At 53.1% G+C, this 17,253-nt stretch overlaps 1 protein-coding gene across 1 annotated transcript; it reads right to left on the bottom strand.

The window, feature by feature from the left end:
- Positions 1 to 138: 138 nt before the first annotated feature.
- LOC120860888 (ceroid-lipofuscinosis neuronal protein 6 homolog) lies at positions 139 to 15,624 on the bottom strand. The gene is made up of 7 exons (XM_040236598.1): positions 15,439 to 15,624; positions 9,209 to 9,323; positions 5,922 to 6,020; positions 4,429 to 4,617; positions 4,095 to 4,150; positions 2,551 to 2,673; positions 139 to 718 (listed from the first exon to the last, which is right to left on the bottom strand). The coding sequence occupies exons 1-7, from the start codon at positions 15,603 to 15,605 to the stop codon at positions 448 to 450; spliced, it is 1,020 nt and encodes a 339-aa protein (XP_040092532.1). The 5' UTR covers positions 15,606 to 15,624; the 3' UTR covers positions 139 to 447.
- Between the last annotated feature and the right edge of the window lie 1,629 nt (positions 15,625 to 17,253).

Genomic DNA, 17,253 nt, shown 5'->3' with positions numbered 1-17,253 from the left:
TGCGGCTACCAGGAGACACCCAGGAGGAAGAGACGGCCCTGAGCAGTGAGAGTGACAAGGCCCGACTCCAGCATGCATGGGCAGGCCGGGCCCAGCTCTTGGTCTATATCCCATCACGAAAAAAAGCTAAACCGAATGGAAACTTAACCACACACACACACACACACACCCCACCCCCACCCCACCCCCTATCCACAGGCACCAGGCATACTCTCACCCACACTCTCAGCTGTGGGCTACACACATGTGGGTGCACACATGCACACACTCCTCACACTCAGACACCTTCGGCCGTCCATCCCCAGTGGATGCACACACACACACTCCACACACTCAGACACCTTCGGCTGTCCATCCCCAGTGGGTGCACACACGCACACACTCCCGACACTCACTCTCAGCCATCCATCTCCCACCCACAGAGCACCAGGGGCCTGTGCCCAGGACTCAGTATTGGCTGCTGACGTGGAGGGTGTAGAAGGCCCAGGGCTCGGGGACATAGATGACACCCGGGTACTTCTTCCTGAGGACGGGGTCATTCCACAGCCAGGCGACCCAGAGCGCCACAAGCAGGAGGGCGAGGGCGAAGGAGTGGAAGAGGAAGAGGCCGTTGCTGTCGAGGAAGAGGCGCTTCCGCTTCTGGTGCAGGACGAGGGCCAGCATGGCAAAGGAGGTGAAGATGAAGAGGACAAAGATCTGGCCCTCGGTGACCAGGTACCTGAGGAGGCAGGCGGGCAGTGAGGGGTGGGGGCCCCTCCTGCCCAGCGTTCTGCCCTCTACCAAGCACCAGGCTGCCCTCCCGGCCGGTCAGAAGAGCGCGTCAAGTGAGGGGCTCCACTCCGAGCCATGGTCAGTACACAGCATTCCGATTTGGCTTCTAGAATTACTGTTTTTCAAAAAGTCGAGTTTGTTGCCAATATTTAAATAACAGATTACCTGCCCACGTGGCGTTCTGATTTCCCTGCTAACGTTAGGTTTGTATTCCCACATGACAATAACTGACGAGGAGAAAGCAGCTGCTCAGAGACAGCATGGTCCCGCAGCTTGCCACAGTCCCCACCACTCCCTACTGCCTCACTTGATGCCTACTTGATGCATTTCTATCACCAGTTTAGTCCCGAAAGGCATCTGAGTTTGGGGACGCAGTTTCAGTGTATGGGGTTGTCATGACTGTCTCCTTGAAGGCTGGGACAGTCTCATTCCCCAGGGTTCCCTCCAGCTCTCAGGGCAGTACCTGGCATATGGCCAGGAATGCAGTGACACTTGCTGGAGGGCTTCCCAGAGGTTATCTCATCCACTCCTCTGCCTCCACGCTGACCCATCCCACTCAAGCAACTGCACAGCTCTGCAACTGAGTGGCTGGGTCACCTTGGGAATTTACATGACATCTTGGAGCCTTTGTTTTCTTACTTATAAAGGGGGCATAAATGGCCCCAGCTCTCGAGGTTACTGATGAGAACTCTGTACTTGTAAAGGCACATTGTTCAGTAAATGGCCCCCTGTAGCTGCCACCGCATTGACACACCATGGGTAAGAATGGGCTGAGCTTCTTCTCACTTCTCACCTCTTTCCCTCCAGCTGTGGTTGTCACCCATTCTTTCTCATCCTGTCCTCAGTGGGCATATGGATTCACCTTCATGAACCCCTACTGCTGGCCAGGGGCAGCCCCTGGAGGTGGGGGAGAAGGCCCCAGGAGAAGAGGCCTTTTTCATTTGGCTGGAGGCTTCCCCCCAGAAAAGGGCTAGGACACCCACCCTTTCTAGGACACCCACAATCCCTGGGGAGCCTGTCTCCAGAGCAGAAGTGACAGAGGAGAGGGAAGAGCCTGGCTGAGGCCTGGTCCTCCGGAATGGGAAGAGGAAACCAGGTGGGAAGCCCTGAAACCATGGAATTCCCCCGTAAGTATCCTTGTCGTCTCTGTGATGCTTCATGGTTTACGAGCCCCTCTCTCTCCCTCTGGGTTCTCACGATGTCCCAAAAGGGAGACAGCCTGCTATCATCCTCATTTCACAGAGGGGGAAATTCAGCCCCCCGCCCCTCCCACCCTGCCAGGCTCTACAGACTTCTGCTCTACAGCCCTCCCTGGCTCAGCGGGTGAAGAATCCGCCTGCAACGCAGAAAACACAAGAGATGCAGGTTTGATCCCTGGGTTGGGAAAATTCCATGGAGAAGGAAATGGCAACCCACCCCAGTATTCCTGCCTGGGAGAATCCTACGGACAGGGGAGCCTGGTGGGCTGCAGTCCACGGGCACACAAAGAGTTGGAACGACTCAGCAACTAAGCACACACAGAAATTATGCTTCGACGTGGATTCTATGGGCCCTGAGGTTACTCTCTGAGTGTAGAGGCCACACTCAGGCCCGCCTTCCTGGTCACGGAGCGGCCGCCAGGAGGCACTGTCCCAGTCCCCACTGAAGAGGAGGGAGCAGGGACCCCAACAGGGAGTCTCACAGGGCTCACACAGCAGCTCTGCGGTCGGAAGAACATGTTCACTGACTGGATCGCTAAGGGGCCCCCTCCCTGCCACTCCAGGTCCGCCATCCACTCACCAGTAGTACAGGCCGCTGGGCACCACCAGGAGCAGGGCTGCCCCTGGCATTGAGCTCTCAGCTTTGGTGGGAGTAAAGCAGCCGCTGAAGTACATGAAGAGGATAAGGAAGAAGGGGACGTACCTGCAACAGGGGAGCCGGTGCTCAGCTGCGCGGCCGCCCGCCTGGCCAGCCCGCCCCGACCGTCCTAGGACTGGCTGCCTGCACCACCCTGTGCGGTCTCAAGTCATTTGGGTGAGGGCACCCCCAGCCTCTCCCCCGGGCAGGGGGTCTAGGAAGGAAGATGAGGCCTGCAGATCTGAGCCATGGGCAGGGGGGTGGGGGCGACCTCCTGCCACCTCACTCACTCCCCATGTGTGCCCATGTCTCTCACTCTCTCTGCCCTACACACTCACCCCAAGACCAGCAGCCCCCAGCCCCTCACTGCCCTGGGAAAGGGTGCACCCAGCAGGGCTGAGGAGGGAGAGGCCCGAGGTCCCAATCTGGGGGAAAAAAGGGGCGAGGGGAGGAACAGCAACTGCTGGGGGCCTCCCAGGAGCTCCGTGAAGCTCCTTCACTCACACTTGGCCCCCAGCCTCACCCGCTTCTGCGCACAGCTCACCCAAATACCACCCTCTCTCCTCTCCACAAACACATGCTGTTCCCCACACGCCTGTGCCAGCTCGCACAACACCCCCTTTCTATTCCCACCCCAACTCATCTCCTTCCCCACCTTCCCCTCAGTGGCCCCCACACCCTCTGCGTCCTGCCCTTTCATTTCTCCAGGCCCCTGTTTATCTCTCCTCCTCCCTTCCCCAGCCTTCCATGGGAAGGGTCTCCCGGCACAGGCCAGGGAGAACTGGCAAGAGGCCTGTCTGTGCAAGGACACCCTGACTTTCTAGGCCCCAAAAGAGAACCCAGAAAGACAATGTAGGGCCCGCGTGACACGAGTGAGCCCACCTCATTCGGGAGTGGGGCCACCCACGTCCAGGGGTGGCTCTGGCACTAGCTGTCAGCCCAGGGGCAAAACCCCTCCCATCGGCCCCAGCTCATCCTGGGATAAAGTGGGCTCTGGAACAGACGACTGCCTGCAGCTCGGCCTGCATCTCCTGTGGCTGAGCCCACATTTGTGAGGTTTCCTCCACTGTGGGGTGAAGGGGTGGGAGGAAGGAGCTCCAAGGGGAGTTCGGAGGAGGAGGCGGCACTAGGAGCACCCCTACTCCCACCTCGCCCCCAGCCTGGTTCAGCCGGCCCTCCTCAGCTCCCTCCCTGCCTCTGGGTCCCCATCCTCCTCCCCAGGGTGGAGGGAATTGTTTACCAGCGCTGCAGCCCCGGCCCTGGGAGGACAGGCGCTCGCTGCCCTCTAGTGGCCGCCGCGGACACTGCGGGCCGGTGGGCACGGAAGGCGGCGAGGCGAGAGCCAGAGGAGCGACAGCGCCCCCCGCTGGGGAAGAGCACGCCATTCCAGTGGCTGGGCTGGACACTTCGAGACCCCGGGGGCTCCTTGTTCAGCGCCACCACGGCCAGCGCCAGAGCTGGCCAGGGCCATGGGCCCCATCACTCACCACATGGAGTGGCCCAGGTACTCATCGTAGTAGTAGAGCAGCTCAAAGGAGTCGATCTAGGGGGCAGCAGACGCCAGGCGGGGGGCAGAGAGGGTGGGGCTTCAGGAAGGGTGTCGGGCCGCGCAGCCCCCGGCTACCCTCCCCCTGCCTGCCCATGCCTCCCTCAACTGCCCCCAGTCCCTCCCTGTGGGGAGGAGGGGATCTGGGTGGGGGCATCCTGGCTGGGGGTTGGGGGGTGCTGGGGGGGGCGACGTGCTCTCTCTGGGGCACCTGTGATGGGTCGGCAATGTCTTTGGCCTCTAGGACAGACCGCACAGTGGAGGTGGGGGCTCACCAGCGTCTCTGGTTTGAGATTCTTGATGATGGGGTTCTCACGGACCGACAGATGGTTCTGGTAGCCACTGAAGATCAGGCGGTGGTTCACCGAGTCACCCACCAGGTGGATGCTGGCCCCCATGATGAAGGTGATGATGCTAACGTATATTAGGGAGCGTGGCAAGGTGCGGGGGCACCGCTCGATGAGCTGAGGTCAGAAGGAGGCCCCACAGCATGACCCCCAACGCCATCACCACCGGAGACACCCTTTGCTTGCTCCCCTCACACCCGGAGTGGGATGGATGCCACCAGCTGGAAAGCCCCTCTCACACGGGTTCCCTTTAGGGGAGTCAGTCCAGCCTCCATCATCTTACATGATCCCTGTGAACCCAGCAGGTGCTGGGAAGAGCACCCTCTTCGGCCCAAGAGGAAACACACTCCGAGGGGCCAGCTCATTGCCCAAGGTCAAACACACCCATATACCCTGCTGGAGATGACAGCCAGGCCTTCCACAGAGGCAAGCCAGGCCCTGACCTCCCACCACCCCTAGTTCTGCTTAAGGGTGACTGGGCTGGACTGTTGAGGCTGGGCTGCTCCCATTTCTGAGCAACTGAGCCACGCCAACAAAAATGTGGGGCAGGTGTTTCTGAAACTGTTATTTAACTAAAGACCCCTTCGAATTCAGAGATTACACCTTCCCTACTTTGAAAGAAAGAAAATGAAGTCACTCAGCCGTGTCCGACTCTTTACAACCCCATGGACTGTAGCCTACCAGGCTCTTCCATCCATGGGATTTTCCAGGCAAGAATACTGGAGTGGGTTGCCATTTCCTCCTCCAGGAGATCTTCCCGACCCAGGGACTGAACCTGGGTCTCCCGCATTGTAGGCAGACACTTTACCGTCTGAGCCACCAAGGAAGTTTGGAAATGTCTCTCTAAAAACAAAAGGATGGGGATAGTAAATGGCAGTAGTTTTAAGAGCTTTTACTTGGCAAAATGCAAAGCCAGCAGAGCAGAGAGCCCTCTAGGAGACATCTCTCTGTTCCCAGTGGTGTCTCAAAGTCAGGGCTCTCGGTCCGAAGGAGAGAGTTCACCCTCCATTGTTGCCCTCCTTGCCTCCGGCCCCCACCTGCCTGCCCAACTGGTCCCTGACCTCTCCCTGAGCAACCCAGCCACTCCTTCTGCCTCAGCCTCCCCAAACACGGCTCCTCAAGCCCGGCCTTGTTTTCAGATACTCCCGCCTGAAGGTCTCTCCCAGCTCACCCCCAGGCACATCCGGTGGAGGCCCAAATCACGTGCCCCTCCCTGGGGAAGCCTGCTCCATCCCTCCCAGGCAGAGGCAGCCCTGCCTCCCCTGGGGCCCTCAGGCCCTTGACACGTCCCCTCTGTCATAGCCTTGGGCCCCCAGAGTCAGGCAGGGAACAGCTTGATTCAGGACACTCCCAGGGCTTGGGCAGCAGTGCAGAGAAAGGAACGAGGGCAGGGAGGGAGAGGAGGGGGCCTGGGATAGTACCTTGAGCAGGAGGAAGGGCGTGATGATGTTGTAGGCCATGTGGAAGTAGTCCCCCACGCTGGGCTTGTTGAGCGGGAACCACTCGAGAGGGAACACCAGCTGGGGAGCAAGTGGAGAATGCAGTTTACAAGGCCTGACCCATGCGGCCCTCAGAACTGCCTCTGCACATGCTGCGCTCTTTCTGTGATCTCCTGGAATCCTCCTGGCAGCACTGGGGTGAAGGTATTTCCAGACAAACTGAGTCCCAGAGAAGGTAGACGTGTCCCCAGTCACATAGCAGGTGCAAACCCAGAGTCTGATCCTGTGTCCCTCTTCCTGTGGATACTAAGTAAAGGTCCCTTGGTACCCACCAGCCTGGGAGTTGGAAGATCCTTTGGGACTCAAGCATGCCAAAAACTTTCTGGGTGACCCCGGGGCAAGTTCCTCCCCTCTTCCTGCCTCAGTTTCCCCATCTGTAACACGAAATGTGGCCCAGATGGTCTACATGGACCCTTAGTGATCTGGCTCCTTAGAATGATGACAAGAAATCCTGACCACCCAGGTGTGAAAAACGCTCTGTCCACTGAGCAGATGGACCACTTCCAAATCAGGTCGGAACTAAACCTTCTGCAACAACGGAGAAAAAAGTGAGTTCTAAACGCAGCTTCAGTGCTTCCTTTCCTACCTTCCCCGAGACAGGCCAGGGCCATTCCTCTGGACTTCCCTTGTTCTTCCTACTGGTCTACCCCAGTGAGTCCAGCCTTGTCAGGGTTCGTGTGACAATACCTATACAAGAGCACAACACTTCCAATCCCTGCCCTGCCAAACTGTACCTCTAGAATCTACTGATGGAGAACACCTGTAACGATCATAAATTTCAGTCAAAACTTCAAATGTTTATCTCTTTTAATTAAAAAATGTTGTGCTGGATAAAACCAACCTGCAGAAATACATCTCCCCGGAGACAAGAGTCTCAATCTCTTTCTTACCTGCTGTGTGGGCATCGCTATAGCTTTATCTACAGCAAGATATATAGCTGGCCAAAACACTCGGTGATTGCAAAGAATCAGAAATAGGCCGACTCTTCAACCAAACAGGACTACCGGAATATACTACAGCACATCTTTATTACAGAAAGTTAAGCAACCACGAACAGAGATGACACCTCCTATGTGCTGAGAGCTATCCGTGAAACAGTCTAAAGTAAAACAAGCAAGTCGTAGACTAAGGTATAAAGTAAAATCTCATTTTGGTTAGAGGGGGAAAAAAAAGGACGTACACATGTGTTGCATGAGCAGAGAAAGGAGTGGAAGGATCCGCCCCAAACAGTCAGAAGTGGGACCGCAAAGGGAGAGTCTCATACTTCTTTATATTACTGGGTATGAACTCACTTGTTATATAACCATGACATACTACTTTTATAACTTGTAAAAGGTTTTATTTTGTAGTTATTAAAAATTTGAGACTGTCACGTATACATCTGAAAAGCTCATGTATACACTAGACCTTTTCAGATGTATGCTCCTCCTGAGCCCACTTAGGCTTACTAACAGTGGCCACAGCGACTCTTAGGCAGGATGGCGGGAGGTGATTTGCCCCACCGGGGAGCCCTATTAGGCCAGACGAGGCTGAGTCTTAGTGAGTGAGGAGAGCCTCATCTCCCCTCTCCCTGGAACACCCGTTTGATGGGCAGCTCCTTTATCCCCTGGAACCTTCGTGCTGCAAGGGGGCTCAGGTCAGCTGGTCCAACCAGTCTTCTTACAGATGAGAGAACCAAAACCCAGATGACACTGACTTGTCCCAAATCATCTACAAACCTGACTGGGTGCCCTGACTCCTGGGTCAGTCCCTTTTCTTTCACCTACATTTAAAAAACAGCTTGTAAACCTTACCAAAAGCCTGCAGAAAGGAGACTCAGCATCCACCATACCTCCTCCCCAAAACCACTGCCAGAAGCTTTCCTTCATCCCCGTGAAGTCTTGGATCCCACGTATATAAGATCGTTTGGGCCGTTACTGACTGGCAGGCAGCTCATATGCATGCCACGCAGGCATCTGTTTTCTCCTTAAAGCTTCCAGGATGCTCTACAGTACCCACAATTCCTGTTCACTGCCCAGACAGCATCCTCTATCCTGCATAGAGCAAAGCTCATTTACCCAGTCCCTCCTGATGGACACTCAAGTCCCTTCCAGGTTTTGGCTCTTGTAAGCAACACTGCAGTGCACACCTTTGGCACAGGCTCTCGTCTGTGATCACATCTTCAGGGCAGATTCTAGGAAAGGGTGTACTGAGCTAGGCGGGATGAACATATTAAGGTTCTGAATATAATCATGACGAAAGTGGGGGGTGGCCTCTGGGGCCAGAGTGCCTGGGTGGGGGTGGCAGATGCTGGCCCCTTCACTTGCTGATTGAGTGACCCCGAGCCAGTTATTTACCCTCTCTGTCCAAAGTCTTCTCATCTACAAAACTGAGATTAACAATAGCACTGATGGGAGAACTAAAGAAGTTTAAACACATAAAGATCTTAACTGCTACTTCTAGCTTACTGTAATTATTGTTATTCCTTTAGTACAGGAATATATCTTGCTAGGCACTATCTAAGTACCAGTTATCACATTGACCATCTGCTTTCCCAAAGGACTTTGCTACTTTGCAATATCACTAGCAGGTACAAGGTGTCAGCTTCAGTGCTGGATATTGTTGTTTTTACCAGCCATATGCAAAAATTAACACCTCAGTACATGGTGGTACCTCACTCAATTTTTTCCCACCTTCTGTTACCTATCTGTCTTTCCATCTAGCTGTCTAGCTGCTCATCAAGTGAGGGGCTTTGGTGCTCTTCCAGTGTTAATCTCCATAGAGGCCACCACTGTACACTGAGGCATGGAGTAGCCTTGGAGAGCAGGGGACGGTTTCACCAGACGACACTAAAAATTACCCAAGGCTCAAGGCATATATGACATGCACACTCAGCCCATACTCTTCACCTCCAGGAAACACAATTCTATCCCAAGGCTGCAGGCAAGACTGGTGGGATCCTTTCCCATACTCCCCTGTCTGAATTCTGAATTGGTGCTTTGGTTAAACCTGAATGTGAGATACTGGGGCAGGTGGTGGGGTCACAGTATGACTGTTTAGATCCCCCACTCTCTGGCAGCTGCCACACTGGTTACAGCCGCAGAACTAAGGGACCGCATTCTCACAGTGTACTGGTAGTGGCAAGGACTCATCTGAGGTCACTCTGCTCATTCAGATCACACTGTCTTCACACTGCCGGTTGGGGGTTCCATCCACAGCTTCACACTCACCATGGCTATGGGGCGGCCAAAGTCCAGAACCCAGTTCTGCAGAGTGAAGTAGAACCAGAGGTCAAGGTGGAAGGGAGCCGTGCCAGCAGCCTCGTCAGCCTTGACGGAGCTGTGCCTGGGAAAGAAGTAAACGAAAGCAGTCAGCCCTCCTCTCCTCCATGGGAAGATTCCCCACCAGGACAAGCCACAGGAATTTGTGGGCAGGAGGAAACACATGATTAAGTTCCAAGAAAAGGTTTTGCTCGAAGTACTGGGGCCTGGGGGAAGGGATCCAGAGATGGACTCTGTCTGCCCTGACAGTTGCTTCTCTAGGATTCAAGAAGGAAAATACTCAACAGATACAATCACGTTGGGCTCTCACCTATAAGTCTATAGGTGACGGGGAGATCGGATGGGGCAGAGGATGCAAATGTGGCTGAAAGGCATGCAACATGGCGATGGATGAGGCTAGCTAGGCTTTACTGAACACTTTCTACATTCCAGGCACTCCTCCAGCTGTTTACATGTACCATCTCATTTAACTCTCTTAATCCTCACAGAAATCCTCTGAGGTTACACTATTACCCTCATTTTACAAGTGAAAAAACTGAGCCCAAGACGTTAAGTGCTGTTGTGCTGTGCGTAATCAGCTGTGTCTGACTCTGAGCGACCCCATGGATTATAGCCCGCCAGGCTCCTCTGTCCATGGGGATTCTCCAGGCAAGAATACGGGAGTGGGTTGCCTCAAATGATGACGTTTCAGAGCTTCTGCTGTTAACCTCTAGTCTTATAGTCATAGGTCTCCCTGGTGGCTCAGTGGTAAAGAATCTGCCTGCCAAGACAAGATGTGAGTTTGATCCCTAGGTGAGGAAGATCCCCTGCAGAAGGAAATGGCAACCCACTCCAGTATTCTGGAGAATCCCACGGACAGAGGAGCCTGGTGGACTGTACAGTCCATGAAGTGGCAAAGAGTCAGACATGACTGAAGTGACTTAGCATGCACCTACCCGGCCATTTCAGCGGCTAATCAAACATGAGCTTAGAGGCACCGTGAAGGGTTCCCTCTGTCAGCACTGCTATTGCTTCAGTAATTTTCTGGGATCCTTTTCAGCCAATTCCAAGAATGGTCCGCACTGGGTTGCTAGAGCAACTCAGAGCCAGGAAGGCAAGCTGTCGGGGATCTCATTATCCTCTGGTGGCAGAATGGATGGGTGGAGTGGGTTTGTCCAGGTCAGCTAAGTCTTCCTGTCCACCCCCTCTACTCAGTGCCCACTTACCGTGTGCCATGCTCTAGAAGCGTCACCAGCACCATCTCATCGAAGGCCCACGGCAATACCAGGAGACTCTTACCCTCCCATTTTACAAACGAGGAAACTGAGGCTTAACCAATGTTGCCTGCCCTAATAAGAAGCTGCATCAACTATTCCTTCTGTCAGACTATTTCCCATTCCCTCCTCCTTCTGGTGAGAGATGATGTTCCCTGAGACAGAGGGAAGGCCAAAAACCCAGGATGGCCCAGTGGGACTTTCCTAACTACAGTTGAAAAGAGCACCCTCCTTTCTGTGCTGTGGTGCTAAAGATGAGAGCCTGAGAGCCCAGGGCTGCCTGTGGCCAAAGTACCAGCCTCAAGGGACAGTCAGATGAGAATGAAGCGGCCCTGCAGAGAAGAGCAGGGAAAAAGAGGAGAAAAGGGCCCAAGAGGGTTCACATCCCCAGTTCCAGGCATCCCCAAGGCAACAGTTTGCCCACAAGAGCCAAGACATTCCCATTTGCTAAGGGTGCTGCAGTTCACATTGACTTTCTGTCACTCCACAACCCAGGAGTTCTGAAGTGCACAGAATTCAAACTGGGGTCTATATGGATTTAAGACCTGTACTCTAAGTTGTTTGCTACTCTGCTGCTGATTACTATCAGCTATAGAATATATCAGGAGATCAAGATACAGAAGGACTAGTGTGGCCTGGAGCAGCATGCAAAACCTGCAGGAAGGAATGGAGCCTGGAAACATGGATGGGTGGATTCCTGTTGGCAGAAAAGCAGCAAGAGTCCAGCATCAAAGGCCTGGAGGTGGGAGTGAGAAAGGCACTGCAGGGAGCTGAGATGTCTGGCTTACTAGTGGAAGGAAGAGAGGGAGGGGTTGCCGGGCCTTCAGACTGGGCAGATACTCAGAGACGACTAACCGTGAGGACAATCTGGATGAGTACGAAATGAGTGACTGGTGCACAAGTCCCACTGTGCCCTTCCCCTTCATGACCATTAAGGCAAGGCCTCGAAAAGCAGGCAGGGACAACCTCCAGGCCTGAAGAGCTTAGATGAGGAAGAAGGAAATAGTCTTCACTGTTGGGACTTCCCTGGTGGCCAGTGGCTAAGACTCTGAGCTCCCAATGCAGGGGGCCCAGATTCAATTCCTGGTCAGAGAACGAGATCCCATATGCCACAACTAAAGAGCCCACATTCCGTGATGAAGATCCAGTGTGCCTCAATGAAGACTTCGTGCAGCCAAATAAATAAATAGATAAACATTAAAAAAAAAAAAAAAGGTCCTCAGTGTTCTGTTCTGGAAACCTTCAGAGCATGATGTTCAGTAGAGAAAATAAAAGGCATTTTGCAAGTCTGGGACGCACTTAGTGTGAGTCTCTGGAAGCTTTGGATACCAAGCATGTAGTCAGGGCTCGATGACTGTTTCCTCCTCCACCTCAGGAGGCACCTCAGTCAACAGGGATCCCTGCCATGAGTCCAGCCTGGCTGAGCAGAGCAGAAAGAAAAAGGGCAGGTGCAAGGCTGACACCCAACTTGGGAATCAAGACTGGTGAGCGTCTGTTTTCTTTGCTGGGACTCTGAGCACAGGAGGCAGATCACGGAGAGGGAAGGCATCCTCTCCCCCAGCCCTGTCCTGGGGATGAGCATCCTCATGCTAACCCAAGTACCTGACTCCTCAGACATGGAGCCCCCAGACTGCCAGCTCTAGGCCCCAGTCAACAGAAACTCCTGCTGAGAACGATGGAAGCACAAGGGCAGGTAACCCAAGACACGGAGGGCCTTTTCTCTCCTCCACAGCTTTACAAGCCTACCATCTGGGAAAACAGATACCATGACAGTTGGAGAGTACATACCATACAGCGCATAACATACAAATGAAATATTCAAAGCAGTCAGTAGTATCTGCAGGACTGCCTGGCAGAAAAGGAAGGTGTCTCAGCCACCGTGCCGTCAAGCAAGGACCTATGAGTGGGGGCTATAGAGGGTCTGAGTTTGGTTCTATATGCACAATGGTGAAATACCTGACATGATGAGAATTTTAAACAAAAAATGAGAAAACAAAAGCAAAAAAAAAAAAAAAGAGGAAAAAAGGAAAGGCAATTTGAAACTCCAGGAAAAACAAAAACAGTATAAGAAAGTAAATGTAACTTTTAAACTTACTGGACTCTGTAGGGAACAATATTTACATGGCTTAACGAATAAAAACATTGTATATTGATTTTCAAAGTTTAGAGTCAATTCACAAACAAAACATGGAAGAAAATTATGGTTAAAATACAGCAGGTAAATACTGTCAACCTTGACAACTTGAAAGTAAAACTATAGATGACAAGAGCTAGGGAAAGAGTAAAGAAAGCTAAAACTAAGGGTAGGAGACTAACAGTATCCTTTTAAGAAGGAATCAAGGATACTGCCCTTATTTTAAATTAACTATACTTCAATAAATAAATAAACTTTATTAAAAAAGATACTGCTTTATAGTTGACCAAAACAGAAATAATGGTATTACATATTTCCTAAGGCTACAGAGGTAACAAAGAGCAAAACTAAAAATGGTCATAAGAAGAACTATCTTGAAAAAAAAAAAGAACTATCTTGTGAAGATGGAAGAGGTATGAATAAACCAAATCATAACAGGATAATTAGTAGGTCAACATTAGCTTCAGAGGCTAAAAATTGATAAACCAAGAAATAGCAGTTGAGTGTAGCTTTTGTGTGTGGACTCTGGTGCCTGCCTGGGTTCATATCCCAGCTCTATCACTAAGCAAATCATGAGCAAGTTACCTCCTGGGCCTCGATGTTCTCATCTGTAAAATGGGGGATAATAGTATATCCTACTTCAAGAGTTGTGGTTGGGAAAAAAAAAGTTGTGGTCAAATTACGCAAAAACCTTTTTCAATGCAGAAACTTAAGAGTAGGGCCTGGTCCACAGAACGTGGTATGTATGTAGTATTTGTTACTATTATTTAGAAATATGAATTTAATTCTGATAGAAACAGCTAAAAGAAGCTAACATGGTCGTCTCTGGTACTAGGGAGAGGTGGAAAAAGAACCACTGCTTTTTACTCTAAGCCGGTCTGTGCAATTTTATTTAATCATGGGCATGTACTACTTTGATTATAATACAAAAAACTGTTAACAGAACACATGAAAACTGGAAAAGGGAGTGAGCACTTCGTCACTAGAGGTGTGTAAGCAAAGCATGGATGGAGCAGAGGAAATCCAAGCATCCTAGGAGTTGGACAGGGTGATTCTGCCTACTGTTATGCAGCAATGAGACTGAGAACAGGGGGGCAATAAGCGGGGGAGGTGGGCAGAGACACCCTGGAAGAGAGCCAGCCCCTTATGCAATCCCCAGGAGCATCCTGGTTGGTGGGGAGCTCATGCAGGAGTAGAGAGGGACATCAGCCCTGAGCTGCCAGAGTGGAGCAATAAGAACAGAAACCACAAGCCCTAGGTTTAAGCCCTGGTTCTTGCCAGCAAATGATGTAACCTCTCCAGGTCTCGGTTTGCACATAACAAAATATGAAAAGCCTGAGTAAGGCACTGCATGTGGAAACACCGTGCAAGTAAAGTGGTGACCACATCTGATGCTCACAGAGGCTCTAACTGGACTGCCACAGTTCAAGGCAAGGACTCCCACCTTGTAGGGGAGCCAGAACCCAGAAGTGCTTTAGCAGCAGGAGGAAGAGCTACTCTCAGCCGAGTCTCTCAGATTTCCTCCCTTATCCCAAATCATACCACAAACTTCCTAAAACTGACTCCGAGCACACTAGTGCTGGAAAATCTTCCATGGCTCCCCTGTGCCCTACAGAACAAAAGCTGCACCCTTAACCGGCCATTTAGGACAGGAACTAGGGTGAGGAAAGTGAGACATGTAGGACCCAATATTTAAGGAGGCACAGGTGGGCCATAGAGGACTTTTGAGCACCAGTGTCCCAAGAGTGAGCTTCTCCTTAAATTTTTTTTGCACTCTAGGCTCTCCCTCTGGTCCCAGTTCTGCTGCTATTAAAGGCCCTTCACAGTCTATATTCCTCTTGCCACTGTACACACAGAAAGTGCCAGCAAAACTGCACTGCTTGCCTTTCCCAAGCTTTCCAGGAGCTGAAATAGCCTTTATTCCCGTGTCACCTACCGAGTACTCTGACATGCAGCTTAAGCGCCACTTCCTCCAGGAAGCCCTCCAAGTGGATCTCTCAACTCCTGGCCTCTGTTCCTCCCGGGTCCTACTGGACTGTGGGGCCCTCCGGGCTTCACTTTACCCACCCCTGGCACAGCGCTGGGGCACACCAGAGATGCTTAATGAATGCCTGCTCTATGCACTGAATGTCTGTGACTGTAAAAAGGGATGAAGATAGAGTGAAGTAGAAGATTAAAAGGTGGCTTCTGTACCTTTTCCTCCGTCCCAAGCGCCTGGCCTCAACTATCAATACATAAATCAGTAACTTCCCCTTGCTGAGAGAAGGGAACAGCAACAGTGTCGGTAAAGCCCTTCCTCGTTCATTCTCTGGAGGGGAGTTTCCACACTTCGCTGTCTCTTCTATTAGCATTCCCAACATTCTGGGTTCCTCGGGGCAAGGAGTGAGCCTCCCGTTAACACCAGAATCCAAATTCTAGTCGTGGTTAGAAGGACTCCGAGAACTTGGGTTGGTGCCCGGGACTTGCAGGCGCTTTGGGGTCCCTAGTGAATAGCAGTGTCATCTGCGCTCGCCGCCACCGCCCCCATCCCGTTTCTTGGATCCCAGATGAGCGATCGTCCCGGAGCCAGCCGGGCCACGAGGGCCGCTGATCGCCGTGGCTGAGACTCCCTGGGCCCCGGGGCTCCCCCAGGAAGCCGCGGAGGCGTGGCTCAAGCGAGTGGGCGAGGGAACAGCTGCAGGCGTAGCGCTGGGAAGACCCACCCGCGGTCCGCGGCCCGCGGCCCGGACCCCGCGCCCGCCCGATCACGTGGCGGGGCCGCGGTTCCGCTCCGCCCGCCGGCGCGCGCCCACCTGGCCTGCAGGAAGGAGGCGCCCGGCTGCGCGCCGGGGCCGCCCGCCGCTCCCGGGTGCCGCCTCCGCGCCGCCGCCTCCATGGCTAACCTTCCGGCCAGGCCCTTCGCCCCGCTGCCGGTAGCTGCAAACAGGTTCCGCTGGCCGAAGGCTGCGAAAGCGAACATCCAGCGCGGGGGCGGGCTGGGGCGGGCGAGAGGGAGAGCGCCGGCCCTGAGGCGCGGGCCGGGGGTGGAGCCGGCGGGGGCCGGGACCAGGAGACGCGCCGCGGAGCGAGGGAGGCGGGGCGAGCTCCGGGCGGGGAAGGAGGGGCCCACGGCCGGGGCCCTGGCGGGGGGTAGGGGCGGAGGGAGGGCGCACGGCGTGGGGCCTCCTCGGGCTGGGATCTGCTGGGCTCCCGCGTGTGGCCGGGGCCAGGAATCTGCCTAGGCTACCCGAAACCTGTATAGTAGTCAAGGGTGGGCTAGGGACGTGGGGAAAGGCCAGTTCGACCTAAATACTCCCTTGGGAAGGAGCCGAGACTGGATTTCCCTTGTCCTTGCGGACCTGAAGGCTTTGGGGGAGGGGCTCATGTCCCTCCGGCTGTGCTAGCCACCTTCCTCAGATGGAAGCTGCTGCTGCCGCTAAATCGCTTCAGTTGTGTCTGACTCTGTGCGACCCCATAGACGGCAGCCCACAAGGCTCCCCCGTCCCGGGGAATTCTCCAGGCAAGAACACTGGAGTAGCTAGCGCTCCTTAAAAATGTCAGCTCCGTGGCCTTTGACGCTGGGAATTAAAAATCAGTGGGATAAGGGTAGCACGCATGAAAGAGCGAATTCTTTTCAAGATTCCCATTCTGGCTTTGTCACTCTCTTGGACTCTGTGGCTTCATAAAAGTTACTTCCATTCTCTTCCATTCAAACATGTACTAAGTCCTGAGCAGTCCCTCATCTTCGAGACTGGATGACCAGTACCCCAGGAAGACTTAGGTGGGGATGAAACGGAGCGGGACTCTCCTGGTCCTTCCCCAGCCCCCGCCCCCACCCCCCCAACACACACACCATATCTTCTGCCTGCCTCTGACCTGTGGAAAACTGGAGTCTAAAATGAGTTTAATCACAGAAGTGAGAAATGCTGAAACAAAGGAAAACCGTCAAGAGAGACCAGATAATGTACTCATTAAGCATAGTCAAGGACCTTTAATTTCTTCTACAGGGCTATAGAAAATGTTTGGAGCCATATTCTGTGAGCTGTCTTATAGATACTAAAACACCGGGTAAAGAGGTTAACTACGTGATGACCAGGCTGAACCCAGGACATGAGCTGCCACAATTCTGAGAACTGACCACGAAGAAATGGGAACAAATGGACCCTGGAACTGAAGATTACTTGTACCTAAAACAATCAAGATGATACTGGTCAGACCACTGATGACCAATTTGAAGATGACTGTCAGAGATGACTTTGCTGTTTCTGCATGTAGGCCCTGCTCCTCAGTCAGCCAGTTCAGTCGCTCAGTCATGTCTGACTCTTTGTGACCCCAGGAACTGCAGCAGGCCAAGCTTCCCTGTCTATCACCAACTCCTGGAGCTTGCTCAAACTCATGTCCGTCTCATCCTCTGTCATCCCCTTCTCCTGCCTTCAGTCTTTCCCAGCATCAGGGTCTTTTTCAATGAGTCAGCTCTTTGCATCAGGTGGCTAAAGTAATGGAGCTCCAGCTTCAGCATCAGTCCTTCCAATGAATATTCAGGACTGATTTCCTTTAGGATGGACTGGTTGGATCTCCTTGCAGTCCAAGGGACTCTCAAGAGTCTTCTCCAACACCACAGTTCAAAA

Source organism: Oryx dammah, unplaced genomic scaffold, assembly GCF_014754425.2.
Source record: "Oryx dammah isolate SB20612 unplaced genomic scaffold, SCBI_Odam_1.1 HiC_scaffold_11209, whole genome shotgun sequence".
Classification (NCBI taxonomy): Eukaryota; Metazoa; Chordata; class Mammalia; order Artiodactyla; family Bovidae; genus Oryx; species Oryx dammah.
The sequence above is the reverse complement of the archived record's forward strand: the minus strand, read 5'-3'. Positions and strand labels throughout refer to the sequence as shown.

Excerpts from the sequence above, each read along its gene's own strand:
- LOC120860888 (XM_040236598.1), bottom strand. The coding sequence starts at position 15,605 with ATGTTCGCTTTCGCAGCCTTCGGCCAGCGGAACCTGTTTGCAGCTACC. Across the intron at positions 6,021-9,208 it reads TTGGCCGCCCCATAGCCATG|CTGGTGTTCCCTCTCGAGTG; the intron begins GTGAGTGTGAAG and ends CTTGCTCCCCAG. Across the intron at positions 4,151-4,428 it reads ATCTCAAACCAGAGACGCTG|ATCGACTCCTTTGAGCTGCT; the intron begins GTGAGCCCCCAC and ends GCTGCCCCCTAG.